The 19228-nt window shown below is 38.8% G+C and overlaps 3 protein-coding genes across 4 annotated transcripts; 1 reads left to right on the plus strand and 2 right to left on the minus strand.

Annotated features, from left to right (window-relative positions):
• LOC125234779 (SNAPIN protein homolog) lies at window positions 1-1532 on the minus strand. The gene is made up of 3 exons (XM_048141176.1): window positions 1030-1532; window positions 658-823; window positions 1-135 (listed from the first exon to the last, which is right to left on the minus strand). The coding sequence occupies exons 1-3, from the start codon at window positions 1176-1178 to the stop codon at window positions 1-3; spliced, it is 450 nt and encodes a 149-aa protein (XP_047997133.1). The 5' UTR covers window positions 1179-1532.
• A 2739-nt stretch (window positions 1533-4271) lies between these two features.
• LOC125234348 (leucine-rich repeat-containing protein 49) lies at window positions 4272-16941 on the minus strand. 2 transcript variants are annotated; one of them, XM_048140515.1, is made up of 12 exons: window positions 16590-16940; window positions 16085-16216; window positions 15677-15886; window positions 15320-15598; window positions 15085-15238; window positions 14824-14963; window positions 13687-14639; window positions 6256-6430; window positions 5928-6126; window positions 5414-5638; window positions 4888-5144; window positions 4272-4599 (listed from the first exon to the last, which is right to left on the minus strand). In XM_048140515.1, exons 1-11 carry the CDS (start codon window positions 16793-16795, stop codon window positions 4941-4943), a joined length of 2877 nt encoding a protein of 958 aa, XP_047996472.1. In that variant the 5' UTR covers window positions 16796-16940; the 3' UTR covers window positions 4272-4599; window positions 4888-4940. The 2 variants fall into 2 exon arrangements, with proteins under 2 accessions (XP_047996472.1, XP_047996471.1); XM_048140514.1 differs by having other exon boundaries at window positions 4272-4593; window positions 4882-5144; window positions 15085-15598; window positions 16590-16941.
• An 828-nt stretch (window positions 16942-17769) lies between these two features.
• LOC125234351 (lanC-like protein 3 homolog) lies at window positions 17770-19224 on the plus strand. Its single transcript, XM_048140519.1, has one exon. It carries the CDS (start codon window positions 17833-17835, stop codon window positions 19141-19143), a length of 1311 nt encoding a protein of 436 aa, XP_047996476.1. The 5' UTR covers window positions 17770-17832; the 3' UTR covers window positions 19144-19224.
• Window positions 19225-19228: the final 4 nt, after the last annotated feature.

Consider the following 19228-nt stretch of genomic DNA (forward strand, 5'->3'; position numbering starts at 1 on the left):
TCAATTGATGCTTCCCTTCTCGGACACCTCACTGCTGCCACTAGGTCCTTCCAAGGGGTCCTGGGACTGAGACTCTGTTATGGTCCTGACACCTTTTTCTTTGCTGACCATGCGCCTTATATCATTAAGTCTGTCCTGAAAACATTACATTGACTATGATTAGTAAAAAAAAAAAGATCGTGAAACATAATACATAAGCATAACATAGTGTAACTAAAAATAAAAATTTTGAAAAAACCCCTGACTGCAACATAGTGGACCGATTTTCATGAAACATGGCTAAGAACACTCCCGACTAACTCAGCTTTCAGACAAAAAAAAAACTAAGTCTAAATCAGTTCATCCGTTTGGGAGCTATGATGCCACAGACAGACAGACACGTCAAACTTATAACAGTAAAAATAGTATTTTCTCTACTAGTGACTGATTCTGTCATGTGCAGGTTTCTGTAGACCTCTTTTGCTATAAAATAGTACTTATGTGCTAGTGTAGTATAGTATCTAGTTTTAGACACTACCATTTACAGTATTCACTTAAACCAGGTAAGTATTGATTATAGAAATAACTATGCAAGGGAGAAATCAATCAATTGTAAACATTCTAACATAATTATAAAAGGTTGCATTACAAACAATTACATGAAAAAAAAATTCTTACTTGTGAAGCCTGCAGAACATTTAACACAACAGTGACTTTGTGTTTACAGGCAATCAGCTTCTTCACATAAGGGTCCAAGTCCGGGTGGTTGTTCAAAGCTTCTCTGACTTTCTGAAGCTCCTCGTTCAGCGAGTCTATTTGCTGTTTTAGTTCTAATTGTGATATCCTGTAAGAATAATTTCAAAGTCCAATTAGAAATTTAAAAAAAAAATTGTTCAGATTAACTTATGCCGCCCATCACGGTAGAAACGCACTACAATGCGAGTAGTTTAAACGTAGCACTTTGCCGAACGCAATACCGTCCGTTATAACATTCAGAATTCAGCATAACCAAGTGGACTGTCATGCCGTGAATAATTAAAAGTGAATTACCTAGTAGCTCTAACTCTATCGTCCAGTTGGTCTACCGTAGGCTTCAGGAGACCCAAAAGCCCCTCGGCTAACGTGTCTCTTGTGGGATTATCGCACAAGTTGCCTGTGTTCTCGTCAGCTGATGTTGTCGTACTTTCCGTGTCATCCATAGTGATGTTTATGATTCCATCTTCTCGCACGGTATCTGGGTCATATGAAATAACAGATTTTGATAAATAATAGGGGCGATCTTTGCTACAATAGGCGATACCGATAGTACCGATACTGCCATACGTAGTAGTATCTTCTTAGTAGTTTGTGGATACTGCTCCAAATAATGTTAGGGCAAGCCAAACGTCACTTTGACACCTGAGCCTGACATTTCTGTTTTTTTTTATTTGAGCTGTCATATAAAACTTGAAAATGTTTTAGATCGCTAGACTTAAATTAGTTGCCTCGAACAGACCAGAAAAGTAATTGACTAGGGTAAAGTACCCCATAATTGGCCGTCAGCGTAATACAATTTGGTTTTTAAGTCCATTTTCTACTGAATAATTCTTGGCTGTGCTGTTTTATTTTTAATGTCACATATACCTATTAGCATTATTTATAGTTTTGTGTAATATTTTTGTGACTTTTTGAGATATATGTGTGTAGGTAAGATAATTTGTTCGTTCAATAAAATTATGTAAGCTATTAGCACGTAAGGTCTATCTGTAAGTGCTGACATGTAAAATAAAGAAATAAAGAAATTAAAGTTTTTAGCTTGGCTTCATATGTTGAGGTCGGATCTTACTAAGTAATAATTACCTTTTTCTACTCCCGTGTTGTTATTCGTCATTTACCGTGTCGTGCATAGATCGTTAAAACCCTACATAAAAGATGCCCGCCCCCGGCCGGCGCCCCGCGCACCCACGCATACGATATAGCTCTTACAGCATTGTTAGGTAGCCGTTAAGGGATATAGCGGGCCGCGGGGCGCCGGCCGGGGGCGGGCGGCGGCGCGGGGGAGTGCGAGCGACAGGGTAAGTGCAGAAACATTGCAGAGGACAAGTCAAAATACTTATAGGAAACAGTGCGAATTTCACGAAAGTTATTCTAGAAAACTATTCAAAAGTAAGTGCATGGTCGTAGAAAAAGTATTGTATGCAACGGTGTTTAACTGAGTCAAAAAATACTCGTGTCGTCTTAATAACAATTTTCGGCTTCGCCTCAAATTGTTACCCACGCCACTCGTCTTTTTTGACCTCCTTTAAACGCCTGTTGCATAAAATACTATAAAATATGAAACTTTATATATGTCAATAAAATTTTAGGTAGAGCATATCTGATTTGCCACAAATTCATGTGTTAATTAACTGTAAGGAATTGAAATAAAATACAAGATTAAAAATACTAGTCATATATTAAAAGTCATAGTACCTATTTATTTAGCTACTTTATACAACAACGGAGGCACAATTTTACTTTGAATTTGTACAAATTCGTGTGATGAACACAAATAGTATCATCGTCGGGTGACGATTACGTCAATATTACAACTACAACTTCAGAGACATTTTTTAATTAATGACTTTTAGTTTGTCACCCGATGATATGTACCTCTTGTGAACTTGTGATATTAAAAAATCTTATTTTTTTACAGAAACTAAAAAAAATACAAAAGCGTTCATACTTGAAAAATTTCATGCGTTGAAAATTGAGCATGGTCGAAAATCGACAATTCAGTTCTGAAAATTTAACTATCTACATTTGATTCTACCCCTAAGTACTTTTACGTTTTACAATCCCTACTTAGTTATTTCGTTTCTAGGACGAATAGATGAAAATTAATTTTGTTCAAGCGATTTCGAACTCTATTATACAAACTAAACTATTCTAATTTTTTTTTCTAAGGCTGAGCGCACACGCAGGCGACAGTTGCACGGCGACATTTTTTGTCTCTGTCTTGGACGCATGTAGTAACGACAGAGACAAAAAATGTCGCCGTGCAACTGTCGCCTCCGTGTGCGCCCAGCCAGGGTAAGGCTCCCCACAGACAGTCTTAAAAATTCATAATCTTAAAAAAAACTTGTATGCAATCTGACAGTTCAGATCTGTCAGTGTCTTGTCAGTGTCAGTTTGAACTGTCAGATTGCATACAAGTTTTTTTAAGATTATGAATTTTTAAGACTGTCTGTGGGGAGCCTAATAATACAAACAATCTTATCCATCTAGAACACTAATATCCAATAGAAAGTGAGTAAGTAACACAAATTACATTATCTAGTCAAATACTATTTACTGGCTGACTAGGCAAATCTACAACGCCTAAATTCTGCGGTTTTTTCTTGTTACGCGATATGACTTTTTAAATAATTACACTATTTATAGGTAATAAATTAACTTATGGAAAAATGAATAAAATAAGTATATTAATTACATAACTAATCCTTTTCGTAATAATTAAGTACTCTAAAAATAATACAACACACTTATTTCACCTTTCTGTCCGCAGTCCAGGACCTTCATCTGACCAGTATATCTCTTTCTCGCTATCACTTATAGCTGAACTGTACCTACCCTTAAGAGGATACGGTAGCGAAAAGGCTAAAATGGAAAGGAGCCCCCCTTTCAACTTGGGAATTTTAGTAAAATATACAAGTGTTATTAACTAGATTTATCGACAAAAAATTGTCCATTAGGGCGTTTTCCAAATTAAATCCCGAAAATCGAATTTCACCAGATCTGGACGTGTTTGGGCTCATTCTACTCAGAATCACGAGCTGATTCGATCCCGACGATAAAAAAATGTGTCCCAAATTTTCCATACAAAATTCGAGTTTCCAATACGTCACGCTCGTAGTAAGTTCATACTAAAATCGTGACGTAAAAGGAAAAAAATATTAGGACACTTTTTTTTATCGTCGGGATCGAATCAGCTCATGATTCTGAGTAGAATGAGCCCAGACACGTCCAGATCTGGTGAAATTCGATTTTCGGGATTTAATTTGGAAAACGCCCATTTAACAACAACTCAGTCAAAAGATATTTAAAAAAAAATCTTTAAAATCGAGGTTCCGCTCTTGACTCTTTCCTCCTTCAAAACTTAATCATTCGGAACGAAATTTGAGAATCTGAATAACAATGAAATAATCTATGTCGGACCGTTTAGCTTTTTTGGTTAATTGTTACCAATCTTGAGTATCACACCTTTTTTTTGCGCCACAATGAAAAAGGCCGTTTTTGGAAATTTTTGATTGGCTCTAGAGTCTTTAAAAAGCAGAATATCAAAAAAATCAAAACGGTCCGACACAGATAAAAATAATAACAATCTGTGTTGAAAAAATAATTGCTCTATCTTCAAAAACCAGGGAGGAAATAGTCGAGAGCGTTTGTACTTCAATTCGATCAAATCTGACTCACGCAAAAACATCTCCGAGCGATACTTTTTCCTCCTCCAATGGCTCCAATACAACAATACGACATTATGATCTGTTTTTTAGCCTCAGTGGCTCACTTGGTCACAGCGATTGGACTGGTATTTCAAAATATTGTAGGCTCGAGTACTACGAAAAGTGTTGATTTTTCCACTTTACATTCAGTCTAAAAGTTTTTTTTTTACTTTTTTTTTGTACAACGATCTGTTAGTGACCTGGGTTCTAGCAGAATTACCAGTTGCTTCGCCCGAAAGAGTGGAGCATATAACTGAGCCAGGACCCTTTTGTTTTTGCTGCAACGCACACAGCAAACCCACCCATATTTTAATGTATGCTATTGTTGTTTTTTCTGTAGTGTTAGTACTTTTTATTGTTTATTTTTGTTTTAATTGTTTAATTTTGGTGTGTATTGTAGCAAACAAATAAATGATTATCTTATCTTATCTTATCTTATCTAAAAAAAATCTCGTATCACTCCAGCCTCACAGCGTAGTTCCAAAATGCTTTTAGTCTTTACAATGTTTCCATAATCAAACGCATCTGTTCTTTGACATGTGTCTCCATATTAGAGAAATCAGTGAGTGCGTCCTCGATCATCTCTACGAGGATTACTGGCCACTGCATCTCTAAAGCCCGCAGTCGCTGCGCCGCACCGCAAGCCAGTTCTATGGCGTGCGTCAGCTGACCACGTCCGCGGACTCGCCAACTCATGTCCTCCTTCAAACAACAAAACCTAACATGAAATTTGTTTTATGGGCGAAGTGACTGACCTACTTAAATACTGTTTTTTTTTTTGTTAAAACATCAAACTAGATTCAAGGTAAGACCGCGGTTTTGCTAAATTATTATTGTTAAAACAAATGTGCAAATTGCGATTTTCCCAGTTATAACCCTTATTTTCAGCTTAGATGCTTGTTACCTGTATGCATAAATAAATAATTACTTATGGTAATAATAATGAAATTACGCTTTCACAGTTAGGTTACCTGTGAGACATGTCCTTTCTTAAATTGCAGCGCCTCTTTTGCAATGACATCCCTCAAAGCTGGATCCGCGGCCCTCAGCCACGCCTTGGCACTGACGCTGCTGTTTCCACTTCTTCCCAAACGCGCCAGCAGTGGCTGAAGAGGGGCATCAGGCAGCGCTCTCAACACTAAGTCACTGAGACCGTTGTATGTGATGTTAGCTTCCTTTATTTCTTCTTCTGTCACCTGTTTATTATTCAATGTATTATAAAAAGGTCTAATAAAAAATGATTTTGTATACGAAATGAAGAATATGACACATTTAAAAGACTGGCGTCAACTAGGCTCGCCGAGTCGGGCCTCGTTAATTTTCTTTTTGTATTTCTTATGAGACTGCGTCCACTGGCGACGCGTCGCCAAATGAATGAATATCGTTCAAAGGTATGAGTACTCATGTGCCTCTCGTACTCGTAAAAAAATGTGAATCTTGTACATTGTACTAGAAAATCAAGAGAAGAGACAGTGTGAAAATTACCGGTTCATCGTTGATTTCCTTCAGTCCCCAATGGCCAAGTCTATAAATGACGTACTCTCGCCAGATCTTCACATGAATGGGGTTGCCTTCTGGCATCACCGTCAGCCCGGTGAGGCCCCGGAGCTCGGCTAAGGCGTGTAGCTGGCCAAGCCACTGCAGTCCTGTCGCCCGAACTGAAACGTGTGTCACATTTGGAAACCTGTAATTAGAAAAATGTTTAATTGAGTGCTATGTTTCTCCTGGAAAACGTTAAACACCGAGTGTAGTGTAGTGTATTTATGAATACCTGCTGGGTACAATAATACCGTCTGGGTACAATAAGTCTTACTTGGTTTTTAATTCTGGGAGAGACTGTGCCACGGCGTTGAAGTGTACGTAATGGAAGGCGGCACGAGTCACCGTCCTCGCTCGCTCCCAATCCCAATCCCTCGCCAGCCGACGCACTGCACCAGCACCCCACGCGCTCACTACTCCGTCACCTACTTCTACTAGATAATCCACTCCTAAAAGTATAAGACGTATTAAAACGTATTTAGTTTAGAATTTAGTTGAGCAACTACTTATTATGGGATAGCTTACTCCTGAACCTAAAATTTAGGTTCAGGAGTAAGCTATATTTGTCACGATGAAAATTAATTCAGGGAACGTGTGATAACCGATTAAAAATTCTAAATATTCTAATACAATTCACGTACACTATGCTATATAATAGGATATGTATAGTATAGCATTCTAAAGGGTCGGCAACGCGCTGGCGTCCATGACCTACGATGACTGCTTGCCATCAGGCGGACTGTTTTACTCATTAGGTGCTACGTGGTGCGAGGGTCATGCCAAAAGAAATTAGATACTCAAAATTTACATACTTTATTCTTTATTACAGCTATCTATTTTTTCGAAGTATTCACCGTGAACACGTATACACGTTTTCATCCGTCTAAACCACTTAGAAAATACCGATGACCACTCTTCTTTAGACACCTCAGAAATTTCGTAATTATACGCAGCCAACGCATCTTCTTTGTTCTCAAATCGCCTTCCTTTTAATTTTTCTTTAATTTTAGGAAAAAGATAAAAATCACAGGGGGCTAGGTCAGGGGAATATGGGGGGTGGGGCAGAATAGTCACGTTTTTTGAGCTGAAATAGTCAAGTGTTCTAGCGGAAGTGTGCGGGGCAGCGTTGTCGTGGTGCCAGAGCAGGTGCCGGGTTCCTGACTCCGGCCGCTTGTCACACCAAGCTGACAGTACTCTTGGGGCACAAACTGTCACATACCATTCTGAATTAACTGTCTTTTGATCTTCTAGCACTATTGTAGCAATATGTCCCGTCTTGCAGAAAAATGAGGCAACCATTTGTTTTTGTGTGCTTCGGGTTCGGCGACATTTTGTTGGCGTCGGCTCATCTTCAAAACACCATACTGTGGACTGTCGCTTTGTTTCGGGATCGTAGTTATATAGCCATGTTTCGTCACCAGTAAGTATATCATATACGTTTTTGTTCTCGCCTGCGTCGAATTTATCTATCATAAATTTGCACCAATCCACGCGACGGTCTTTCTGTAAATCGGTGAGCTTATGCGGCACCCATCTTGAACAACGCTTATGAAGAGACAGTTTACTATGAATTATAGTTTGCAATGCTGCTGATCCAATGCCCAGTTCACGCTCGAGCTCTACATATGTAATTCGTCGGTTCGCACGAATATTTTTTTCCACAGTCTTTAAGTTACATTTTCTTCAGTGACTGTAGACCAGGAAAAATAGCTTGACCTGGACATAATTCGATAACCGTAATTTTCTTTTTCTGTCGTATAAAGTATCATTAGTGATAGTTAAAATACAAATTATTAATCAAATTAGGGTTCTGATTCAATTTAAAAAAAAATAAAAACGAACTTTGAATATTTTTTGATTTTATAACTAAAGTATTAAATGTAATCCGGAAAAAGTGCTTGTATTATGTTGTGACACCTGCATTTCATATAAAAACATCTAATTTTTATAAATAATTCATACAGAACTATCATTTATAAAGAAGGTTTAGTAAGTTACACATTTTCAGGCGTATTTCACTAGAAAATATTGTTAACCGTAATCCTGCAATTTATTATGAATATAATATTACGTGTGTTGATAAATTATTAAAACTTATACCAATACTTTTGGCGCTTGTTCAAAATCTTAAATATTGATAATTTTAGGAAAGGAAAAATACCTAACTAAATTGAAAGATGGTAAATTTTGCCGTTAATATATTCTTAGTACTATACGAAATCAATTAAACAACAAATATGTAAGATTCATTACTTAATTGATATTTTTCTTACTTGCGCTTTAATATGAACGTTATTACCTGCAGAATAAGGTCGTGCACAGAGTAGGTATAGCTAGTATAGTAGTAGCGGGAACGGGCGGCGAGTCGTCAACACGTGTTTCATATCAAGGGCGCCGCGTTTTCAAAACGCTTCGATAACAAATATTTCACCGTCCAGTATAAGAGAGCTCCCTTATTACAAGTGACAAAAGTCATACAAATCAATTAGTCCGATAGGTCACGTTAAACTGGTCAAGTCGTTAGCTCAATAATAGTACCTATCGAGCTTGACGAGATGCTTGGATCACAACAACGTAATATGTATGAAAGCTTGCGGCGCTTAAGACTGTATTCTTTCGAGTCGTGTGTAACGTATTTTGGCGAGGCAAATTTGAAGCACAGTGCGTGTCTGTCTCACTCACTCTTACGGTAAACCTAATGAACTGTTTCACTTTCAGAGGATTTTTGAAGTAATTTGGGTAATATGACATTGTCGCGGTGAGGTCTTTCCGGTACAAATTTATCGGTGGATCTTTTCGGATTTGTGGATGATGAGCCGATGCGATGTCGCTTCATTTTGAAGTGTCGACTCTCGCGAGGGAGTTCTTAGAGGACCGCGAGGAGCGCGTGTGACTGTTGAGTTTTTGAATGATTTGAAGTTTGTGAATGATTTTATTTTGTGTGTATTTGTGTGGGCATGAGGTGTTTGTGTTGCGAGAGTCAAATCAATAATATGAGTGGTACAAATTTTATTAGGGGGCCTCATGTGTGAGAAACTCAACACTCGAATGCTGCGTAACAATGCGAGCCGAAATCGCCTAATCGGAAGTGTCCGACTTGGTATCGACTAATCTATACACGTTGTAACATGAGAAACCAGAAATCAAAACCTGGTTTCTGGTATCTAGTACCCGGTAACCGGTAACCGGTAACCGATAACCGGTAACCGGTAACCGGTATCCGGTATCCTGTATCCTGTATCCGGTATCCGGTAACCGGTATCCGGTATCCGGTAACCGGTATCCGGTATCCGGTATCCGGTAACCGGTAACCGCATCCGGTATCCGGTAACCGGTATCCGGTAACCGGTATCCGGTAACCGGTATCCGGTAACCGGTATCCGGTAACCGGTATCCGGTAACCGGTAACCGGTGACGGGTCTCCGGTATTCGGTGACCGGTAACCGGTAACCAGTAACCAATGACCGTTAACCGGTATCCGGTAAACGGTGACCGGTAACCGGTAGACGGTAACCGGTATCCGGTAAACGGTAGACAGTAACCGGTAACCAGCATCCGATATACGGTATCCGATATCCGGTTTCCCGTGTTCGGTTTCCCGTTTCTGGTTTGGTTTTGGTTTTAGTTTTAGTTCTGTTAGTTTAAACAAAAACAAAACTGAAAACGAAAACGGAAACCGAAACGGGAATGGAAACGAAAACCGAAATCGAAACCGAAACCAAGACCAAAACCGAAACCGAAAAAAATATTTAAGTTCCTAGAAGTAAAGAGTGACAGAGATAGCACTATAATCATTTAAGTTCCTGGTAGTAAAGAGTGACAGAGATAGCACTCATGTTAGTCAAACTCGTGGTATGTGCACTTCCCGTACACAGTAAAGAGTGACAGAGATAGCACTATAATCATTTAAGTTCCTGGTAGTAAAGAGTGACAGAGATAGCACTGTAATAATAAAATTTATGTTCCTGGTAGTAAAGAGTGACAGAGATAGCACTATCATAATTAAAGTTCCTGGTAGTAAAGAGTGATAGAGATAGCACTCATGTTAGTCAAACTCGTGGTATGTGCACTTCCCGCACACAGTAAAGAGTGACAGAGATAGCACTATAATAATTTAAGGTCCTGGTAGTAAAGAGTGACAGAGATAGCACTATAACAATTTAAGTTCCTGATAGTAAAGAGTGACAGAGAATAGAGATAGCACTATAATAATTTAAGTTCCTGGTAGTAAAGAGTGACAGAGATAGCATTTTTGTTATTTAAATTTCTGTTAGTAAAGAGTGACAGAGATAGCACTATTGTTATTTAAATTTCTGTTAGTAAAGACGTAAAGAGTGACAGAGATATCACTCACGTTGGTCAAAGACGTGGTTTATGGACTACTATTTGGACCCCCCAATGTCACGCTTTTTTAATCCTTTAACATGGATTGTCACATTTAGTATGACGTAATATATGAATGACGCCTAAAGATTGAGAGAGACAGCAATATTGTTCTTCAAATTCGTGGTAGTGAGAACAGGGTGCGTAGCCGAATGGCACAAACGCTCACGAAACGAAACGCTAGTAGATATCTATCTCTATCGCTCTTGCGTATTGGCGCGACAGAGCCAGACTGCGTTTCGTTTTCGTTTCGCGTCGGAGAAATGGCATTCGGCTACGGGGCCTGAACAGAGACAGCACTATGTATCGCGCGGCCGCCGACTACGCAAGTCGCCGCGTAATTATAATAACCGTTCGGCTCCTTTTTAGATCGTGTACAGTCAACAACACAGCTGGCAAGACAAAGTGCCAAAAATATGTATAGAGTATTTTATTTCCTGTACAAGTGTTGGTACTTGGTACATTAAGGTATGTGTATACATATATTTGGCACTTTATCTTTATTCACAGCTGAGTTGCTGACTGTACCAATAACGATCAACTATGAACTTTTGTGGTTTGTTTTAAATAGTTCTATGCAGATATAGATTAGAATACCTATTCTATCGGTACTTTTTGTATAGGTTATTATAATAACTGGACAAAATAATTATAATCAGTGCCGGCGCACTCCGCGATCACGATTCTTTCGCCGAGCTACAAGGCCTTGATATATAGGATGTATTATTTTATCAGCAACAAAAATATGTGATGATATTGAATTAAGGCAAAACAAGACATATAAACGCTCTCCATTATTTCCTCCCTGGTTTATGAAGCTAGAACAATGATTTTTAACACATACGAAATTCGTACACTGAAATAAAGTGATGATACTATAAATATACTCGACATTCAAAGTCGATAATCTAGTGACGTGAGAAGTTATTGATATAACAGAATTTTGCACAAAATTTTGCAGAATTTTGCCCTTTGATGTTGAAAATGCCGCCACTCTATAAAACAAACAGACCGCACACGAGCAGCCGACATTAAATTCTATTGCACGGCGCGAAGGTCGAAAGCCGCGCCCGCACCTGGGCGTAGGTAGCGAGATCGGGTGCACGTGCGCTTACCTTTGAAATCGCCGACACACAGGTGTCGCCGTTCGCCCTCTCTTTTCATTTATGTTTCTGTTTCAATCGGTTAGCCGTATGCCGGCCGGCAATAAAGGTTGTTTTTTAACCGACTTCAAAAAAAGTAGGAGGTTCTCAATTCGACTGAATGTTTTTTAGGGTTCCGTAGTCAACTAGGAATCCTTATAGTTTCCCCTGTCTGTCTGTCTGTCCGTCCGTCCGCGGATAATCTCAGTAACCGTAAGCACTAGAAAGCTGAAATTTGGTACCAATGTATCAATCACGCCAACAAAGTGCAAAAATAAAAAATGGAAAAAAATGTTTTATTAGGGTACCCCCCCTACATGTAAAGTGGGGGCTGATTTTTTTTTTCATTCCAACCCCAACGTATGATATATTGTTGGATAGGTATTTAAAAATGAATAAGGGTTTACTAAGATCGTTTTTTGATAATATTAATATTTTCGGAAATAATCGCTCCTAAAGAAAAAAAAAAGTGCGTCCCCACCCCTCTAACTTTTGAACCATATGTTTAAAAAATATGAAAAAAATCACAAAAGTAGAACTTTATAAAGACTTTCTAGGAAAATTGTTTTGAACTTGATAGGTTCAGTAGTTTTTGAGAAAAATACTGAAAACTACGGAACCCTACACTGAGCGTGGCCCGACACGCTCTTGGCCATTTTTGATCATATTAATATTTTCGGAAATAATCGCTCCTAAAGGAAAAAAAGTGCGTCCCCCCCCCCTCTATATTTTGAACCTTATGTTTAAAAAAATATGAAAAAAGATCAAAAAAGTAGAACTTTATAAAGACTTTCTAGGAAAATTGTTTTGAGAAAAATACGATAAACTACGGAACCCTACACTGAGCGTGGACCGACACGCTCTTGGTCGGTTTTTTTGTTACTCGATATCTCCGAGAATCGTGGACCGATTTTCAAATTATTTTTTAATCGAACGGGTATAACCCCGAGATGGTCCTATTGGCACCAAGTCCCAGGCGGCGCGGCGCGCGCCACGCCGCCGCCACGCCGCCTGGGGCGCGTCTTACGTCCTTCCTATACAAAATGTACTGAGGAGACGATTTTTGAATTACACTCAGGTGGCGTGGCGCGGACGTCCGTCCGCGCCCCGAGACACGCGACGCTCTGGTGTGGCCGGTACCTTACGTCCCTAACCTATTAACCGATCCGCCGCGGTGACGCGGCCGGTGCGCGGCGCGCTCTCCCAGGCCCGCGCCCCGCGCGCTCCCCCCGCCCCGACAGCCGCTCTACGACAACTTTGCACCCTTTTAAATTACTGACATTTACAGTTTCTTAAGCGCGACCTTCACAGTATTAATTTTGATAAAATCATGATTATAGTACACAAAAACCTGGTCTTAAGCAAAAAAATCTCAGTTACAATTTATACCTACTGAGAAATTCATGTTTATTTAAGCGTTAAAAATATATGTTTAAGATCGGTGTTAAATGTCTATATATACTTAATACAATGCAAATTGATATATATATCATGGTCACCATTTTTACCTACCTAGATATTCACATTAAATGAAAACGGTAAAAAAAGTACACAATCAGATTTATTTTCTGTGTAATATCGCTAATAACTGATCGCATCTGAGTGCACCACAAAGTTAATCTAACAAAGTTTTCGGTTAACTATTTTGCTGTTAGCGAAAAGTGGGATAATGTACTTTATCTCATGATTTTTATAAGATATGAATACGATCGTCTTTTTTTTTATCTATGTACATAATTACTATTTGATGCTTAATAATAATACCCAATAAAATATCAAAAAGGACGAGTTATTGAATTATGTCCAGGGTACCTTACTTTTACTCCACTACTGCGGTTGGCGGCCGTCCGGTCTTCGCCTCATCTTCAAAGCTCTCCCGTCCTCTTTTAAATTCAGCAAACCAATTGAAAACAGTTGCACGTGAACACGCAGACTCTCCAAAAGTCGAGACTAAAAGTTCAAAACACTCTTGAGGTGTTAAACCTTTTTTAAAGTCATAATATATCATAACACGAAAATCACGTCAAGGAATCCTACGAATTATAAGCAGATAACCTACCTTTACATTGGTGTATAACTGGCCAGTATCAATCAAATGACCATGGAGTATCTAACTTCTTTTGGCATGACCCTCGTATTATATAAAAATTACATTTGTTTAGGTTTTGTAGTTTACTGACCTTGTTCCCTATCTTTCGATGCTGGCATCGGCTTCGGTACTGGTTCAGAAGATTTCAAATTAGCCAAACTCTTTCCCGATTTTACCCTAGCAGTTGATGCGCGGTTGCCCGAAGCAGATGACGCTCGTTCATTTCTCCTTGCTATCGTGGCACTTCTAACTGTTCTATTACTTAGCCTGCTATTTACAGATCCCTCCCGCCTTAATATTCTACTATTCTGATCACTTCCTGACGTCGAAGACTGAATTGAACCGACATTGGTACTACACGAAATGTTACTAGCATTTTCAGACATGTCCGTATTATTGGCTTTGATTCTCCGACTTTCAGGATCACACACAGATTTAGATCGCATGGTACCAAAATTTGCTCTCCGTCGAACCGCTGTGGGAATTCTTTTCATTTGCCTTTTATTACTATCGTCATCACTGTCCGTAGACGACGTAGGTAGTGAGCTGAACGAAGAATCCATGACGGGATCTACACTAGATATACTTTCCCATCTTTTCAGAACTGGCTCTGTCCCATCGGCAAGCCTTACGTTTTCTAAAGAGGATATGATGGGTAAGAGAATTGGTGGGAGCCTCAAATCACTACTAGTTGAGGTTGAATGAGACGCATCGGTGTCTTGTGAGGCACTTCTATCTGAGAAATTAACACGTTTTTCAGGAGCTTTCCTTGCGGTTGAACTTCTTTGTAGCTTGCGCATAGGCGATTGTGATTTTGGTGGATCGATAGTTGGCTTCGTATCTGCTTCATTAGTATTCTTAGAATCGGAGTCCTCGTTTTCTCCTTGCAGCAGCACTACAACATCCGGTAACGCCGCCATATTAACGGTTCGTGTACTTTCGTTTTGTGGAACTATCGCTGCTGATGCTTCTAGCGCAAATTCTTTTTCTAAATCCAAATTTTTTGTCGGACTAGTAACATTGTTAAAGCATTTATTTTCAGACCTGAAATCCACAAAAAATGTAATATGTGCGTAATACAGTTAGATAAAAAACCCCACAACCGTTAGGCAGCAGTGAGCAGATAAGAATAACCGCTAATGATAATGACACCCGCGTGCACGCAAAGGTGTTTTTGATCCGTTAATTAATGTGATATTAATAGTACCATGGAAATTATCGACCAAACCTGAGCAACTCCCAGTTGGTTCGTGCGTTGTTGATAATTTGATCACGCCTCGCGGCCTGTTGGGCTGAGCCACCGAGAGCGCAGTATGCGGCATGAGCAGCTTCTTTATTGGTTCTCCAAGCCATTGCTGCTCTCCGTACCTGATTTTAAACAAGCATTATCCATTTTCTTGCCGATCTCAGTACGACCAGAATAATACAACGTTTTACTTTTGTGTACATAATTACATACATAATATACGTTGTTTAATGTATGACTTACCTGTTCAGTAACATGCATGTTAGTTAAAGTTAAAAGATTCGGAAGATAAGAAACGAGGAAGGGTGTGCAATCGCCTCCTAGAGCTACTGGATTGCCATCTAAAGACACTTCAATGAGAGTCGTACTTTCTGCTAATGTTGAAACATCTTCAACACTGAAATAAATAACGTTATTAATGCAAGAACTGCAGGTAAAAAATATCATCACATCATATAAAAATACTTTTGGCACATACCTTTGTAAATCATTGTTCCCGAGATAAAGCTTTTGCAGTTGTGGCATGTTGTGAAATCCTAAAAGTTTTCTCAGTCGATTCCTTTTTAAATTGAGCTCTCGAAGAGAGATTAAACCCTGAAGATCAGTCTGTCCAATACATTTTATTTGGTTCCCGGCCAGATTGAGCACCTTAAGCTCGGACAAGTTCGATAGCCCATTTACTCTACTTATTCTATTTCCGTGTAAATCTAATACTTCCAATTTTACTAGATTAACTAGCCCTTCTATCCTTTTTATCCTGAAAGTAATAAAATTGTACATGGGTTATTATAAATAAATAAATAAAACGAATCATTAATTTATACCAATAACATACCTGTTTTTCCCCATGAGCAAAACCCTTAAACTAAATAGTCTTTCTAAGGAAGTAATCTTGTCTATCTGATTATCATACACGTCGAGGAACACCAGTTTCCCTAAATCTAAAGGGGCTAAACCCGATAAGCTATTGATGAGGTTGTGCTGCAGAGACAGAAGCCTTAACCCTGGCTCGCCAACTATGTGTGGGATAGAAGACAAGCCTCGTCTGAAAACAAAAGTTTAGTTTTTTTTACAAATAATTACTAGAGTAAAGTAAGCAAACAATTTCGAAATAGGATCACGAGCCTAGCAACTGGTTCAAAGAGAAGATTTAGCGTTCCGAGATTCACAATGCGCAGGGATTATACAAAAATTTAGTATTTTATTTACTATTAATAGTTTATCTGAAAATAACAATACCAACCTATCGAGCGTTATCCTATCAGGCAGTCTATCTTTTTCCTGTGGCGTCCGTGAGAGCTGAACTTTTCCTTCTCCAACCGCTTGCAGATCAATCGAATCCTCCTTGCTGTCTTCCTTGCTGATGCCATCACCGCTACGAATATTAAAATAGGTATTGAACTTCATTATTATCAATCTAGTAATATTGTACTAATTAATATTATAGTTATAAACGAATCGCCTATATGCGTGTGTACGGGTGCAGGTTTATGAGGTTTAGTTACATCGCATTTGTTTCAGAACTGTTTCAAAGGTGCCACGATGTGAAACTGAAATTTCAACGTCACATTTTTCAACGTCATGTTTCAGATTTCACTCCTCAACAAAAGGCGAGACATGAGACATCTTTTATACGATTTAATGCACAATGAATTGCAACAATGCATGCCGAATTTATCAATGAATTCATTCGTAATTTCTCCATGGCAATTTCGCAGGTCACTGTACGTTATTAATAAATAGCTTACCCTGTAAGCAAAGTATTAGAACGATGTATAGGCGCCCGATGGTCCGCAAGTGCTGGCCGTATTTGGAGGAACAGCCGTTCGCCGCCCGTGGCAGGGTCTCGCGATGCGCCAGCATCGAGCGACTGAGCTGAGCGACCTCGGGTGCGAAATGCTATCTTCCGTACCTTTAAAAAAATAAAATTAGCAAAAATTACATTTTCAAACATGTACCTAACCAGATTAAGCTTAGGAAATAAATATGACCATTATTGGCACTTGTACCCTACTGACAAATGATATTGATAATAATATATGATGAAGCATATAGATAGACGGATAAAGTTCGAGGACCTTAATTGCAAGAAATATAATATAGGTGCCTATATTTATTTTAATGTGTGTATAAATTGTTATTAATATAAAAAATATATACAATGTGCAATAAGAAGAGTTCCCCAGTAGCGTCAAGCGTGTAAATAAATTAAAGTAAATATAATGAAAATGTACCTGTAATGAATAATGAATTAATGAGCTAAGTAAAATAATATAAGTGCAGGAGAAGAGTTGTACGATATAAAACACTTACGTTTCCACGACTGAATGTGATAGGCATTAGTATTTTAACTACACGTATTAACTATGTTTTAAACACTTGTTTAGGACTAGTATAAATTGGCCCCATTGATTCTGTTTTGGTAAAAATAAGTCTATACGAAAAGGCATTTTTGGTCCATTTCATCAACAGATCAACTCGTTGCTTAGCTACAGTATCAACGACCTTGGATCGATTTTAACGAATTTTCATTGAATTTCGATGAGTTGCAATAAAATACCAAGTTTGCGAGTGGCGGTTAGGTGACCTAGAAGTAAGTACCTACTTAGCATACCTACTGTTAGTGTACCTGGATAAGTTGGGTATGGGTAGTTTTGATTGTGACTGTAGTACAGTCCAAGTACAGTCACTGTATTGGACTGTACCCTGGGCCCCCTATGCGGGAGTATTTGTTGAAATAATTTGTAAAGCATATAATTAAAACATGATTTGATAATGAGTATTTAAGTAATTAAAAATTATTGCGAAGAAACCATTTTTTTTTTCAATATGATATATAAAATAACAACGTTTTTATATTTATCCTAAACAGCTTCAAATGAAAAAAAAAAAAATTAAATGTCAATCGATTGTCAAAATAGCGAAAAACAAAACACTACAAAATAAATTAATTTTCAACAGTTAAAAGTAATTGAAACTTAAGATCTCTGTATGAATATATCAAATATATTCAAGCGATTTAATTTTAAAGAGGAATTTGCCCGTTTTAGGAAACGATCGTCTGCCATCGGCTTAGCCATGGTCAGATACTTTCCAAATACGTTGAAAGACTATACGGAGGGAGCTGAAGTGTCTATTGCCCAGAATGATGTTAGTGTACAAATTGATGAACATATCGGTACCATTTTGAAGAGACTACCGCCTTCGCCTAAGCATGTTGAAGGAGGCCTATACGTGGGAATCGCCGGCGTCGCCTACATGTTCTACCACTTATCCAAAAACGAAAAGCTAGCCGAAAAGAAAGCGTCATATCGCGAGAGGGCTCTTGAATATTTAAACGTGGCATTAAAAAATCCCACTATGGATAAAACCTCTTTTCTACTTGGCGATGCTGGAACATACGCTTTGGCCAGCGTGATCAAACATAGCGTAGAAGACAAGTCCTACAATGATATGTTAACGAACTACAGACAATTTTATAACACATTGTTGAACCCAAATTTCTTGAAATGTGGTGGAGATGAATTTTTTGTTGGCCGTTCGGGCTATCTGGCTGGAGCTCTGTGGATTGCCAGTGAGATGAAGACACTAGTGCTGTCATCGGAAGAAATGCACAACATTTGCAAGGTTATTGTGGACTCTGGTAGGGAGTATGCTAAGAAACACAGGAGTCCATGTCCCTTGATGTACCATTACTATGGTACGGAGTATCTGGGTGCCGCTCACGGTATCAGTTTTATACTACAGATGTTGCTGTCTGTGCCAGGATTCCTGGAGAGTGATGCAGCAGCAGCCAAAGACATTAAAGGTACAATAGATTATCTGCTTTCTATACAGTCTAAGGATGGTAACTGGCCGACTTGCATGGAGGAACTAGAACAAAAAGAGCACAAACTAGTGCACTGGTGTCATGGCGCTCCCGGGGTCGTCTACCTCATGGCTAAGGCATACCTTGTGTATGAGAATCAGCAGTATTTAAATGCTTGTATTCGGGCTGGGGAAAATGTGTGGGCCAAAGGTTTGCTGATGAAAGGCCCTGGAATATGCCATGGAGTTGCGGGCAACGGCTATGTTTTCCTACTGCTCTATAGACTGACCAATGATGTGAAATTTTTGCATAGAGCTAAAGCCTTTGCCGAATTTATGAATTCCGATCAGTTCCTGTCTGACGCCAGGGTCCCTGACAACCCGGAGACATTGTATGAAGGCACTGCTGGCACTGTTTGCTTTTTGGCTGACCTTCTGACGCCAGAAAAAGCTTCCTTTCCTTTCCAAGATGTATTTGCAGCATATAATCTCTAATCTATATTAAATATGTAATCTTTGTGTCTTTCACACATTCTTGACTGCTAGGATTAGTATTTATTAAAAGATTTTGGTCAAAACC

This window comes from Leguminivora glycinivorella, chromosome 16, assembly GCF_023078275.1.
Source record: "Leguminivora glycinivorella isolate SPB_JAAS2020 chromosome 16, LegGlyc_1.1, whole genome shotgun sequence".
Taxonomy (NCBI): Eukaryota; Metazoa; Arthropoda; class Insecta; order Lepidoptera; family Tortricidae; genus Leguminivora; species Leguminivora glycinivorella.